This window comes from Triticum aestivum, chromosome 2A, assembly GCF_018294505.1.
Source record: "Triticum aestivum cultivar Chinese Spring chromosome 2A, IWGSC CS RefSeq v2.1, whole genome shotgun sequence".
In the NCBI taxonomy this organism is placed as follows: domain Eukaryota; kingdom Viridiplantae; phylum Streptophyta; class Magnoliopsida; order Poales; family Poaceae; genus Triticum; species Triticum aestivum.
The window spans coordinates 521,555,578-521,568,604 of NC_057797.1; the positions used below are offsets into that span (position 1 = coordinate 521,555,578).

Genomic DNA, 13,027 nt, shown 5'->3' on the forward strand with positions numbered 1-13,027 from the left:
CGACTCGGTGGAAGCAGGAGGTGGCCGAGGCGGCATCGGCGCTCGCCACCGAGCTGCTTCGGTGCGAGGGGAGGAAGAAGACAAGGGGGAGGAGGTGGGCTGGGCCGGCTAGGTGGGGGAGCTGGGCCGGCCGGTGGGCTGCAGGTAAGTGGGCTTCTCTCTCTCTTTTTTTTTCTTATTTACTGTTCTGTTTTAACTCTGTTTTCTATTTTGCAGGTTTGTTTTGAATTTGGTTTTGAAACCAATTCAATTTATTTTGCTTCTGACAATATTTTTAGGAGCTAAAAGAATTAAAACAATGCTCCACAAAATATTTCAGAATTATTGGACCTATATTTATTTAATAGTAGATATAAATCCAATTCAAATAATTATTGATTTAATTCAAATGCCCAAATTAAATGTTTCTGAGACACCAAAATTATTGGTTTGGATTTTACCTCTTGCCAATATTTCCAGAGGATATCAGGAACATTTTCTTGGTCACATTTGAGAAGATTTAATTGTTGGTTATTTTTAGAGGTTTCTGAGGCTTTGAAAATTCCTCAATTCAAATTTCATTTGAATTTAGACATGATGCAGCAAGAGGTCTAGCCTAGTGCATTACCAGAAGCTAGAGATGTGACAACAGATGTCTCGGCCCAATTTCTGATCCTAGTGGGCATCTGGTACATATGGTGGGAACGACGACAACACGTCCACGGGGAGAAAGTGCAGGCCCCGGCTTGGTCCGCATTGTCGATCGCGCGCGCTGTCAGCAAATTACTTCAAGGCGACAAAGAAGAGCTCGGAAGTGAGGTCAGAAGGATGGAGGAAACCACAAGAGGGTTTTGTGAAGTTAAATGTAGATGCAGCTTTCCATGCAGATGCTCTCCAGGGTGCTATAGGAGCTGTTCTACGGGATCATAAAGGTGGTTTCGTCGCGGCATCAAATAAAAGTTAGAGCATGTTGCAGATGCAGGGACAATGGAAGCATATGCACTACAACATGGCCTCCTGTTGGCACAACAGATGGAAATTAGCAAGCTCGTCTTGGAGTCGGACTGCCTGGAGGTGATTAATACTATGAACAATGGGGGCTTCACATCATTGGGCGCAGCGGTGATCTATTCGGATTATTTGGTCCTTATCATAGGCTATACTCCGGTGTCTTTTGTTCACTGCCCTAGGGAGGTAAACTCTGTCACTAATGTTTTAGCTAGGCTAGCGGTGTCGGATCCACCTTCCCTGTGGGTTGATGAGCCACCGGCTTTTATTTTGAAGGGTTTGGTGGACGATGTAACACTTCTTTGATTCAATAAAAGCTTCCGAAGTTTCAAAAAAGGGCACAAAAAATAATGTACTTCCTCAGTTCGAAATTGTAGTTGACGCTGATAGAGGGGGTATTAATGTCTTGCGGTTTTATTTAATCTTATTAATAATGTATTGCAGTTTTTCTTTTGAGGATTAATGTATTGCAGCTGAGTAGGCGTAATGCGGCTATACGTTTTCGATCACTAGCAGGCGTACAGCTCCACGCGTCCATCTCCCACGCCGCGCCGCCCTGCCTCCCTTCACCGCCTGCTCCCTCGCCGCCCCGCCCTCCCTCACCGACTCACCGCCCCCCTCGCTGGCCTCTGGCCTCCCTCTGCTGCTTGTTATTCGAGACCAGGCCAGAGGCGTCGGGGCACCTCCCGGCGGCGGGGCTTCGGGGTCGTCTCGGCGGCGGGCGGAGCAAGCCTCCCACCTCGGGCCTTGCAAGCAGCGGTGTTGGACAAAGGCGGGGCCGGAGCTCGGACGCCGAGGGGGCGGTGATTTGACGCGACTGGAAGTAGCGGACGGGACGCGCCACCACCACCAGCAGCAGCAGCAGGACCTCCTCCACCACTTTGATCCAGACTCCCTGGTATGCCCTAGTTCCGTTTCTCCCCCAATCAATGGATTATGAATCCCACTCACATTGTTGAACGGGCCACGATTACACAAATCGCTCGAAGATTTTTCTTCCGGTACTCGGTCGTCCACCACTTTAACATGCTAATTGCAGCCTCAGTTTGTTGATCAGTTCCCCTATTTTCTAGGTCGAGGTCCTGTTGTTCCACCGTCCAAGAATTGGTATCAGAAATGGTATTACTGCTGGCTCAAAACACATTCTTCCCTCCCCCCCCTGAACCCGTCTGCAGTGATTTTGTTATCTCTGTACTGAACTCTTGGAGTTGTTTCTATTTCAGGAGGAAGAGCCTACAGAGGCACCACTTTACATCCATATCGAGACTAATGATTTTTCATACAGAAGGTTGATAGTTTTGTTGTATATACTTTTTGTTCCTATTATCAACCCACCGTGGAAGGAAGCATCGTGCCTTGCAGTTTTACAAACGAATGCAAATCCCATACTGGTGTATTGCTGCTTGTAGGCACAAGCGGCAGAAGGAGGAGGACATAGCTGTATGCGAGTGCCAGTATGATTTGATGGATCCAGATAGCGCATGTGGAGAGAGGTGCTGGAATGTCTCGACTAACACAGAGTGCACGCCTGGCTATTGCCGCTGTGGTGTATACTGCAAGAACCAGGTTAGTGTTTCTCACGTTTTTTTTGTTAGGTATTGCCATATTGGTGGTACCACTGTGTGATTGTTTGGTTATTTTTTCTGATCTGTGTTCATGTTGATTTGCATGGAGCTACTGGCAAGAAGGAAAAAGATGTGTATGCACAGTTTGCTTTAGTTGAACCAGTATTTAGATGTCTAAGGATCGTTGCTAAATTTAGGAAGTCCTCCATCAAATCCTTTGGAGGTTCTATATCACTCCGAGTTCAAATCCTGCTACCAATTATAACCACGAAATTAAATGCCTTTTTATTGCTTTTCAAACTTTTGACGGGGTTTTAAAGTGAAGTGTTGCAATATGGTGAATCTTTTATCTGCCGCATCATCTCCTACTGATGCATATCATGGCAATGCTGTATATGAACTAGTGGTAAATTGTGCTAGAAGTTACTTGATGTGTTCTCCAGTTTATTTACAACTTTTTTTTTTGTCATTTCATCATTTTTCGTCTTTGTAGCGATTTCAAAAAAGTCAATATGCTAGGACAAGGCTGGTAAAAACTGAAGGGCGTGGATGGGGTCTTTTGGCTGATGAAAATATTACAGTGAGTCGGTGACTACATCTACTTTTATGTTTGTTCTGCTCACATCCCATTTACTCAAGTATGTCTTTTGTCTTAATGGTATTTGTAGGCTGGACAATTTGTTATTGAATATTGTGGAGAAGTAATATCATGGAAGGAAGCCAAGCGGAGATCTCAAACATATGAAGACCAGGGTACACAGTTACAACACTCCTTCCAGTAATGGAATTGTGGCACCTTTTGCCCTCTATTTAGTAATTTCTCTGCTGTTCCACATTAGGTCTAACGGAGTCTTATATTATTTACCTCAATGCTGATGAGTCTATTGATGCAACAAAGAAAGGGAGTCTGGCCAGATTTATCAACCATTCGTGGTATGTTTGTAGCAAACACACAGTCCTTTACTATTTTGTTTCTTTTCTTTTCATTATTTCATCATTAGATTTTTTTGCTTCCTTTTCCATCTTAGTGATAAAATGAAACAGTTTGTTATTGTACGTGCAGCCAGCCGAACTGTGAGACAAGAAAATGGACTGTCCTCGGGGAAGTAAGAGTTGGCATTTTTGCAAAGCAAGATATTCCTATTGGAACGGAATTATCCTATGACTATAATTTTGAGTGGTTTGGTGGTGTGATGGTGCGGTGCCTCTGTGGAGCTACCGGATGTTCAGGGTTTCTTGGGGCAAAATCACGTGGTTTCCAGGTGGGTGGAACAATATGCTGTAACACATCTCATTAACTTAAGAGAAGATCCTATTTCAGCTTCAGTTTTGACAGTAGGGTTTGACAAAAGAAAGAACTGTTACCTTTCTGACCATCCAATTAAAGCTGCAGGGATTTACTGTAGAGTTTGGCCCTTCTCTCCAGTAGACTGATGATGCTCAGAACAAAAACATTGATAGTTCTTTGGCTTGCCGCCTTTGCATGCGTGCTGACACAACTATTTTGTGTTGCTTCATCTAAAAATTCTTTTGTGCTGTCCTTCTCGGGAGATTGTAGTGTAACTGGGAGCACTATTTGCAATAGTCACATGGTTAAAGTAGTGTAGCGAACCAGTCATCTTTCATTAATAGGACTTCTTTATTTGTGGTTATTGTTGGATCCTCCTTTTAAGTCAATATTTGGAACGTCCGACACTTGCCTAATGCGTGCTTTGTTGTCTGTCATGTTTTAGGAGGCCACATACCTGTGGGAAGATGATGATGACAGGTAAGCTTGTGCTTGTATGTTAGTCTTCTGTGGTAACCTTGTGCTTGCATGTTAGTCTGCTGTACGGAATAAAAGTTGACACACCGATGGTCGTTTAGAATTTTGCTTAATTGACATAGGCTGATGAGAATCTGTCATTTTACTTACCTGGACAATTTGCTAATTAGAATCTGGTTTGCCCAAAGGATACATATTGCTTAGATAATTTTCGCTACTTGGATGACTCTATTTGCCATCAACCTTTTGTGTGGGTAATAGAGACCTCACCAGAACCTTTCACTACTCCTCAACTAGTCATTGCTACTTTAATGTCTTGATTTATCAGCATTGAGAACCCACTGGTTAGTAAACATATTCAGACCTCTGTTGACCAAATCAACTTGTCCATAAGTGAACTTTTTATTGTTCGAAGTGCTGAAATATTGATGGAGACAACAATCCCGAGCACCAGTTAAACAGTAAATACTTACATCACAAATAATTGAAAATACTAGGTAATACATAAAAATTCAGACCTCTGTTGCCCATGTCGACTTGTCGTGATAAGTAAACTTTTATTGTTTGAAGTGCTAAAATATCAACGGTTCTGTGCACCAGTTAAGCAGCAAATATTTTCCATCTTTAATGGCAGGTTTTCTGTTGAAAATATCCCTCTTTATGACTCTACTGATGACGAACATACAAGCATTCCGAAGGACACCATTCTAGCAAAAGATGAGCCAGTCACCCAAGAAAATAACAGCAACATAGTGCATACCACTGAGAATCCTGAGATTGCAAGCTCAAATGAATTCACGCCATTGAGTGTTGAACCATTGACGGCTAGCTCAGATGAACTCACACCAATGACTATTGAACCACTGATAGCTGTTCCAGTGGGAGTTGATATTATGGAGAATGGATTGCCCGAATATGGCACACAATATTCTGATGACACCACACAAAATTCAATGCATAAAGTTGCGAAGCTTGAGAATCAAAGTTCTCCCCAGAACAATAACCATCATACCGAATTGGTCCTGGTGAGACCCACACCCAAATTTCGTGGTGGCAAAGCTAAACGTGGTCTGCGCAAGCAATTGAATGTTGCAGATATTTGTGACCGGTTAGCATCAGCTGCGGCACGCCAGGAGATATTGTTCTGTGAGGTAAAAACTAGCAGTAACCCACTAGTCCTGAAAATTGCAGCGGAAAGCTCTAAATATTGCACAGTAATGGCTCTTTTTCTGATCCAATGTCGCAGGAAGTGAAGAAGCAGGCGACTGCCGAAATCGATGCCCTGTACGACGAGATAAGGCCAGCGATTGAAGAACATGAGAGGGACAGCCAAGACAATGTATCAACAAGCCTTGCAGAGCAGTGGATCGAGGCCAGCTGCTGCAAGTACAAAGCTGAGTTTGATCTATCTGCTGCGATTATCAAGAACTTGGCTTCGACGCCTCTGAGAGCAAAAGAAGATGTGAACCCTAGAGAACAAAATGGAGTGTTATACCTGCAAAACGGTCCATGATTCAGCTAGAAGGCACGGGTTCGCAAGCAATCTTCGCAAAACCGCCGGTTCTTAGAAACTCCATAGAAGATACTCCTATGTAGATTTGAAGCGTTATAAGGTGGTATTCTAACCAAAACACATCCCATAGTCTGATTAATTGATGGTGTAAGGCATCATCAATTCTTCTTTCATTGTATTCGAGTCTGGTTTGCTTCTGTTCAGGTAGCTTGGGGGCGTATAGGTTCAACACGAACTCTGTCTGATTTTCAGGTTAGAATCAAATTCCCTTTTAGGCAAGGTTTGCGAAAAACAACACGAAGGGTTTTGTCCAGAGCTGGTCAGGGTCGTTAGTCTCACTCGCATGGAGCGGACAAAATCGACATTGTTTAGATCCTGGGCACCTACGGATGCCCCTTCTTGTTGAGTTCTTACGATCGCCTATTCACCTTCGTGGATTCTTCGTCTGCTCTTCTTCTCTCCCTGGCCTCAGTAATGGAGGTCTACTTGTGCCGTATATACCATGGCTACGTCCGAAACTGACCCTCCTGACCCCCGTTCGCCCTCCCAGGCGACACAGGGGAATAGGCGACCGTTATGATGCGCGGTGGTTGCTTTGTGTGCTGGTGCTATAGGCGGGCCTGATCTGGGCCCGTGCGGGCCTGCAAGGCAACCGTTGTGCTTGGTGGTGGCGCGGGTCTAGGGGTCCTTGGCGACCCACATGGTGGATCTTGCCATAGCTGCTCTAGGCTCGACGGGTTTGGACCTAGGTTCTCTATGGGTTGTCGACGTCCTTCCCGTTGCAGCTCCGACCCTGGTGTTCTGGAAGCTATACCCTTTCCGGCTTCCTTGGCTTGCTGGCATCTTGGCGGCTTCGGCATCATCAGTCCAGATCTTAGTTTGTCAATGTTGCCAGCTGTCATCGTTTCTCGTGTGTTGGCTCTCTATGCTCTGTTGTCGCCTCTCCAACCCTAACCATCACCCCCTACCTCGCCCTCCTCCGCTAGATCCAATGCTCGTGTGTCTAGCGGCCCTCGTTGTCACCCTTTGGCAGCGAGCATATCTCCCTTTCTGGATGTGGCGGCCCAGCTTGCGACATGTTCCTCGTCTTCGGATCTGTCCCAACGGTTTTGGGATTGTTCGGCTATAAGTCAGGGTGAAATCCATGCTTGGCTTGCTCATGCTGGCAATGGCGACACCTGCGGGTGCCATCCCATTCTTGGAGGCGCTGCCACGACCTTCCTCTGTGCCCCAGGTCCGGTTCTTCGGATCAGACGACAACAACGTCAGTGAGCATGGAGGTTTGGTTGAAATTGGTTATGACGACGTCGAGTTGGCGGCGGAGGAAGACTCGACATGAAGGCCAGAAAATGAACGTAGTGGTAATAGTACGCAGCCCGCTCCGAAACAAAGAAAAAGATGTATCATTCGCCTTCATAAGGCATCATCTTGTTTGCTTGTGGTGTACCCGGTGATGACGCTGATGATATTCAAGACTCGGGAAGTCGTTTCGGTTCGGGTTGTTTCTCTTGGTCAAGATAGTTTAGCATTGTGTCGTAGTTTCTGTTTGGACCGATCATCCCATGTCTCTATGCTTCGAACATCATATTTACACTATCCTTGGATAGCCATGTGATATACCCCTTTTGTTCTCATTTCAACTTCTTCTATCAATGAAAGACACACAAACTTTACGTATTCACAAAAAAATATTGCCTTCGTAAGGGTAAAATTCCCCCCAATTTTGTTTTGTGACCCCCCTCTATATAACAAACAAGTCCAGATTATAGAATATTTTTACAGATTTATTGTAGATGATGGGGCTTCTGAAGGGGCACTTGGGGGAGTGAATTTATCTCCCAGCTGAATTTTTCAGGGCTGAATCAATGGATTTCCTTGCCGCAGTTTGCCTTGAATCCATGGAGGCATGATGCAGGGAGGAAGGAGATCGTTCCTCTTGATTTGGGCGCATTTTTGCCAAGGAAGAAGGTGAGTAGAGGGAAGGGGGTGGGGTGGGCTGTTTATGGCTTAGAGCTAACGAGGCGTGTAGGAGGCCGGGAGAGCGAACATTTCAGCGCCAGGCCGATCGTCTCTCTGATTCATCTCGGCGAGAAAATGTTTCAACGTCGGTCGATCGTCGCCTTGAACCCCCTGGTGAGCAAACGTTTCTTCGCACCAGGGGAAGATGGAGGTAACATTCCCTCTATACTAGTGTCGAAAAATAATACTCCATCTATTAATGTAGTGCATATAGATTTTTGTAAAAAGTCAAACCTCACAAACTTTGATCAAATTTATGGAGGAAAATATTTACATCTAAAATGCCTAACATACATCATTAGATTCATCATAAGATGTAGTTTCATATTTTAACTTTTTTAATATTGTAGATATTAATAAGTTTCTCTATAAACTTTGTCAAAGTTTGCAAAGGTTGATTTTTTCAGGAAAAAAAACCCTATAGGCATTATATTATGGAACGGAAGGGTGTAAAGGGTCTTGCGCAAAGTTGGTCAGGGTCTTTAGTCTCACACGATCTGGGCCGTGCACTGGCGATCAAGCGGACGAGATCGACACTGTTTAGATCTTGAGCACCTACGAATACCCCGTTTCGTGGAGTTCTTCTCCTCTGCCTGTCCGCCTTTTCGGATTCCTCCCCTTCCCAGCCTCGTCTGCTCTTCTTCTCTCCCTGGCCCCAGAGACGGCGAGCGGGACACAATAAGGGAGGCCTACTTGCTTCGCCTCCTCATCCTCGTCGGCGGTCTCACCGACGGCCAACGGGGCGCAGCCAGGGACTCCTCCTACTCGTGCTGTACTGCCGTTTACTGTTATCTTTTCTTTTCTTTTTTGGGTAAGTAAGAGTAACCCCTAGATTTTTTGCGAGAGTTCGGTTCGTTCGTGTGGATTCTGAAATTAAATGTGACGAAAGCTGTTTCCACTGATTCAGGTGCGGCGATTCGGACAGCTAAACAGAAATCTCTGGATTGGAAACAAATCTAGGCTTCCTGAATTCTGTTTCATGCAAAGGATAGTGGGGCAGGGCAAGTCGAGTCATGGGTAAGTTCGAGCACGGCAATCTACTGCTATCTCTTAGCCAGGGACACTGGCATGGTTACAGTCTTACAGCCGTTGCTGTTGCGCTGGGGATAGGAGTTGCTGGGTTGTGCAGAGCGCTGAATAGCAGTTTGGGCGTGCAATGGTTTCTCCGGAAGTTCTCCTCCGAATCAGAGAGGCTGTACTACACCGGAGGCCTGCAAAATCTTGGCAACAATTGCTTTCTCAATGTTATCCTGCAGGTAGCTCATACCTTTCTTTTTTACTGAATCCATATTGCGGTGTGCATCGTGTGCGAGTATCGTTATCGGGTTGGAGTTCATGCTGAACCAGAGAATGTTTCCTCGACAGGCACTTGCTAGCTGCGACCATTTCGTCTCCTCTCTAGACGACTTACTTGGAAGTGATGATGTGCTACCCGAGGAACAGTCTGAAAGAATGCCTCTTATCCTTGCTTTAAGTTCCCTTTTAAAAGGTAATATTGGTAACATGGACTGTTAAACTTTGTACCATCTTCAAGCTTACTGTTAGGGAATTCAGTGGTGTATCTAGAATCAGCGGTAAATGCATTTGTGTAGTTTTAATACCGGGCTCTATAGTCCCCACAATGTGTCCCCAGGTGGTGGAATGGATACATACTGTGGCTTTTAAACACAGTTTTCCACTTATCCCCAAGCTAATCTCCAATTTATTGTTCACATTTATGGATCCGTTGGACCAAGTGCTAAATTCCCATATAATGGAACTGTAATACCTGGTGCAATTGATTGCTCGCTGCTCATAGTTTTAATGTGCTTGATGATGCAGTTGCTCCATTCCGTTGCTGCTTCTATTTGGAAGAACTTTTGCAAATAACATTTTCTTTTTCTTTCTTCTTAAATTATATACTTTATTTGTGATGTCCGAGCTCATTGTTTTGTTATTGTTTATAAAGTGCTATCTTGTGTGTCTAAAATTTCTTTTACTACTTAATGAATCTGCGTATATGTGTGCAGACTTGAGCACAGTTCGAGATCAAAAAATTGTATTGAATCCAGAAAGCGTAATGCATCCTTTGAGCTGCTATGTTAGTCACTTCAATTTGACCAGACAGCAGGCATGATGCTTTGTTCCATCTATTCTTCTCTAGAAATCCTACCTTGTCTATGATATCCAGGATTTGATAAGAAGTACTTTGCCCTCATAGGATGCTTCTGAAGCTTTTGTTCATCTATTGACATCACTGAGGGATGAATTTTCCCATTGCTATGTACCATATAAGAGCTCTCTGGCAGACATTACCATGTTCCACTCCAAAGTATACAAGCAAAGGGAAGGTAACCAACCTGAATGCAAGCGCTGGAAACAAAACATATTCGGTCCCTTTGATGGGACTATTGGCAGCACATTATCTTGCAGAAATTGTTCATCTGTGGTAGATACCTATGCCTCTTTTTCGTAACTCTAAACGTGTGGTTTATGAACTAATCCCTCCATCCCATAATATAAGAGTGTTTTTTACACTAATGTAGTGTAAAAAACGCTCTTATATTATGGGACGGAGGGAGTATTTAATTATTGTTATTTCTACCCTAGATGCATTTTTTGTTGGCAAATTCAAACACATCTTGGACCATTAGTGTGTTTTTAGCTAGATGTTAGTATATGACTATATATTGCATATATGAAATATGTATTCATGGAATCTACTAATGTTAGATAGTTCACATGGGAGAACTACCAAAAGTGGCCAGCCTTCATAGCTTGAAGGATATTATGGTATTAGAGGACAGAGGGATAGAAATTGACTAGAGTGAGAGAATTTTGGATGGTAGAGACTTAATTCTTGTTTGATTGAAACCACATGCACTAGTTTAAAAAATGTGGTTAAAGGGCGTAGTTCTCTCCCTTAACTGTACTATTTAGGTAGAAATGAGACATCCCTGCAGATCGAATGCGGGTGGGCGAGCTTACACCTGTAAGCTCTAGCCATCCAGCCAGCGCTCGGTTCTCCATGTGCACTACTTAGACTGCTGTATTGAACCGCTCCTAGATCTACATGGACTCAGCTAAAGAATCATCCTGGGCTAATAGGCTATAACATGTAGTGACTTTACTTCCCTAATCTTTCTTATGGATGCGGCATGCATTTGCTTTGGCTCTAGCTGACCTCTTTCCGGAATCCTCGGCTGACCGCTGTTTCCTGCAGTGTCTCATGTTTTTTTCTGTGTTCATACCGCTGACTTGTATGAGTCCACATTTCCACAACATTATTAGCGATAGAAGTTAAGAAGTCTGTTTTAAATTCTCTACGACTACATATATCTAGTAGCAGAGAGAGTAGCTAGCTCTTTTCTATTGTTGTTGAAACCATGCATATTTTGTTTTGTCAGAACTGTTGATTTTCTGTCCTCATTTTGTTTAATGTCTCACAGCTGTCATTGGACTTCGAGAATTTTCACTGCTTGCCCCTCTCTCCCGTGGCTGATATAAATGGAGATATTGTATGTCCAAGTGAATCTTTCTGAGCTTGTTTAATTCAGGGTACATCAGTTGATACTCCGGTTCATGCATTATTCATAATGCTTTGTTCCTTTCCAAATTCAGATTAATGGGTGTAGTTTGGTGGATTGCCTGAAGCATTTCACTGTGTTGGAGCATCTTGACAATTACCGTTGTGATCATTGTTGGCATAATGCTGCTGCCAAATATTTCTCTCTTCAATCAGAAGTTGATGAGGTAAAATTTTGTGACCATATTTTCTATGAAGTTGTACTTGTTTCACAGTTTAGTTTGACGGTACCTCATATTGACATCTGTACCAGGAAAAAGTTAACAAACTGCGCACCTGTGTCGACTATGATAGTTGCAATTGCAAGCATTTATTTGGTCCAGAGAAAACAACATGGTCAGTATCTTCAAAAGCCACAAAGCAGTTGGCTATCACTCGTTGTCCGAAGGTATCTACTATTGAAATACACCTTCTGAAACTTACATAGAATAATATCTAAAAATGGCATGACACCTATTGATGTCCTCTTCCAGATCTTGTGCATTCATTTGTTACGTACTTCTATTAGTTTTGATGGTGAACTCGTAAAGCGTCAGGTAAGCACTAAAAAAGACACATAAAACATTGCCTCTTTCTATTCATTCCATATGAATTGTGGCTGAATGATCCGCGTTTTGCTTGCAGGGACACGTTTCTTTTCCTTTACTTCTCAATTTATCCCCATTTGCAGGAGGCACATTCACCACTGGACAGGGACCTGGACCTTCAGCTATGAACGTGCAAAGATATGACACGCCGTCTCTCCAATTCTATCGGCAACTAAATGCACACATGCCCATTAATATGTTTCCTACTGGTGGGAACTCATCAAGTCAGGCACCTAAGGATCAAGTAACAAATGGTGGTGTCCACTCACTTAATGAGGCAAGTTATCTGCTTTTGAACTTCTTTTTTACTTGATTTGTCTAAGGATAATGATGATAATGACATTCCTTCATACAAAATTTTACTTATCTGATCAATTCATTTACCCTCTTTATCTTTTCAGGGAAATGCTGATGTGGCTTTGAGTTCTTCCTCACCATCGCCGTCCTCATCAAGGATGGAGCTGTATAGGCTATCAGCTGTCGTTGAGCACTATGGTGTATGCGGAGGTGGGCATTATGCAGCTTACCGGAGAGTAGTGTCAACTCCTGATGCTAATGATCAAGTAGGACGTCGTCGCAAGCACTGGGTTTACGTCTCAGACGACCATGTATCACAAGTGTCAGAGGACGATGTTTTGGGTGCGGAAGCCACACTCCTTTTCTACGAAAGACTATAGCAGCAGCCTGTTGAGTAGGAGACGTTTTTGGAGAAATTCGATGCGGTAGCTTGTCAAGAAACGGCCCCTCTTTTATTTGAGCAAAATAGCTTTGGATGAATGAATCATTCAGGTCTTTCTTGTTTTGTGCTCTTATGTGTGAAACGTTCGTTGGTGATAAAATACGAGAATCAACTGAGAGAATCGGGCTTCTGGGGACATACATAAGATACTTATTAAAAGTGCATTTGAGATAGTAAATGAAGTTGCAGCTTTGATAGTCACATGGGATGGGAGGACAAAAGTCTGGGTTTGGTTGCTGATTTTAGTGAGAAACGCAGGGCAGCTGCTGAATAACTTGCTGGATCTA

At 43.7% G+C, this 13,027-nt stretch overlaps 2 protein-coding genes across 3 annotated transcripts; both read left to right on the plus strand.

Annotated features, from left to right (window-relative positions):
* The first annotated feature begins 1,512 nt into the window (after positions 1-1,512).
* On the plus strand, positions 1,513-6,027 carry LOC123189212 (histone-lysine N-methyltransferase ASHH1). Its single transcript, XM_044601575.1, has 11 exons — positions 1,513-1,885; positions 2,061-2,106; positions 2,211-2,275; positions 2,397-2,553; positions 3,046-3,132; positions 3,221-3,305; positions 3,392-3,485; positions 3,616-3,814; positions 4,286-4,320; positions 4,952-5,468; positions 5,564-6,027. The coding sequence occupies exons 2-11, from the start codon at positions 2,104-2,106 to the stop codon at positions 5,828-5,830; spliced, it is 1,509 nt and encodes a 502-aa protein (XP_044457510.1). The 5' UTR covers positions 1,513-1,885; positions 2,061-2,103; the 3' UTR covers positions 5,831-6,027.
* Positions 6,028-8,437: 2,410 nt separating this feature from the next.
* Positions 8,438-12,803, plus strand: LOC123189213 (ubiquitin carboxyl-terminal hydrolase 27). 2 transcript variants are annotated; one of them, XM_044601577.1, is made up of 12 exons: positions 8,438-8,660; positions 8,757-8,866; positions 8,960-9,105; positions 9,215-9,338; positions 9,859-9,959; positions 10,050-10,277; positions 11,278-11,346; positions 11,450-11,581; positions 11,668-11,802; positions 11,888-11,950; positions 12,039-12,278; positions 12,403-12,803. In XM_044601577.1, the coding sequence occupies exons 2-12, from the start codon at positions 8,863-8,865 to the stop codon at positions 12,676-12,678; spliced, it is 1,518 nt and encodes a 505-aa protein (XP_044457512.1). In that variant the 5' UTR covers positions 8,438-8,660; positions 8,757-8,862; the 3' UTR covers positions 12,679-12,803. The 2 variants fall into 2 exon arrangements, with proteins under 2 accessions (XP_044457512.1, XP_044457511.1); XM_044601576.1 differs by having other exon boundaries at positions 8,757-9,105.
* Positions 12,804-13,027: the final 224 nt, after the last annotated feature.

Bases quoted from the DNA above. Each gene is read 5' to 3' on its own strand.
- LOC123189213 (XM_044601576.1), top strand. From the start codon at position 8,863: ATGGGTAAGTTCGAGCACGGCAATCTACTGCTATCTCTTAGCCAGGGA. The intron at 9,106-9,214 runs GTAGCTCATACC...TTTCCTCGACAG, and splicing joins TTCTCAATGTTATCCTGCAG to GCACTTGCTAGCTGCGACCA. The intron at 9,960-10,049 runs GCATGATGCTTT...TTGCCCTCATAG, and splicing joins TCAATTTGACCAGACAGCAG to GATGCTTCTGAAGCTTTTGT.
- LOC123189212 (XM_044601575.1), top strand. The intron at 3,133-3,220 runs GTGAGTCGGTGA...TGGTATTTGTAG, and splicing joins TGGCTGATGAAAATATTACA to GCTGGACAATTTGTTATTGA. The intron at 3,815-4,285 runs GTGGGTGGAACA...GTCATGTTTTAG, and splicing joins CAAAATCACGTGGTTTCCAG to GAGGCCACATACCTGTGGGA.